General features: G+C 65.8%; 1 protein-coding gene across 1 annotated transcript in view; it reads right to left on the bottom strand.

The window, feature by feature from the left end:
* Positions 1-7: 7 nt before the first annotated feature.
* Positions 8-357, bottom strand: part of SLITRK5 (SLIT and NTRK-like family, member 5) — a gene marked incomplete at its 3' end in the record, with an annotated part of 2,101 nt that continues 1,751 nt past the window's right edge. The window contains exon 2 of the mRNA XM_010138653.1: positions 8-330. Coding sequence (XP_010136955.1) covers positions 8-330 — 323 coding nt within the window. The remainder of the gene's footprint in view (positions 331-357) is intronic.

Genomic DNA, 357 nt, shown 5'->3' with positions numbered 1-357 from the left:
CGCCGGCCGCCGCCGTGCCGTTGAGGCGCACGGTGGAGGAGGAAGGGGTGGTCCTGGCCGGCAGCTGGCCCGGGGACGGTGTGGGCGTGGAGACGACGATGTCCGAGTAGTCAGGGCACAGCAGCTCCACTCGGACGGCCCGCATGTCGCTCTGGGCAAACTTCTTGGGGGACTCGCAGATAACCTGGTCCACCAGCACACCGGTGTTGAGCTGCTCCAGCCAGAGCTTCATGCCCACCACGTCGCAGGTGCAGTCCCAGGGGTTCTCATGCAGGTCGATCTGCAGCAGCGATTTCAGCTGGTCCAGCACCCCGCTCACTGGCAGGTATGGGAAGTTGTTTCTCACACGGGGCCACC

The sequence above is a fragment of the Buceros rhinoceros genome, unplaced genomic scaffold (assembly GCF_000710305.1).
Source record: "Buceros rhinoceros silvestris isolate BGI_N320 unplaced genomic scaffold, ASM71030v1 scaffold31440, whole genome shotgun sequence".
In the NCBI taxonomy this organism is placed as follows: Eukaryota; Metazoa; Chordata; class Aves; order Bucerotiformes; family Bucerotidae; genus Buceros; species Buceros rhinoceros.
Note: the sequence above shows the minus strand (reverse complement) of the source record. Positions and strands in the feature narration are given on the sequence as shown.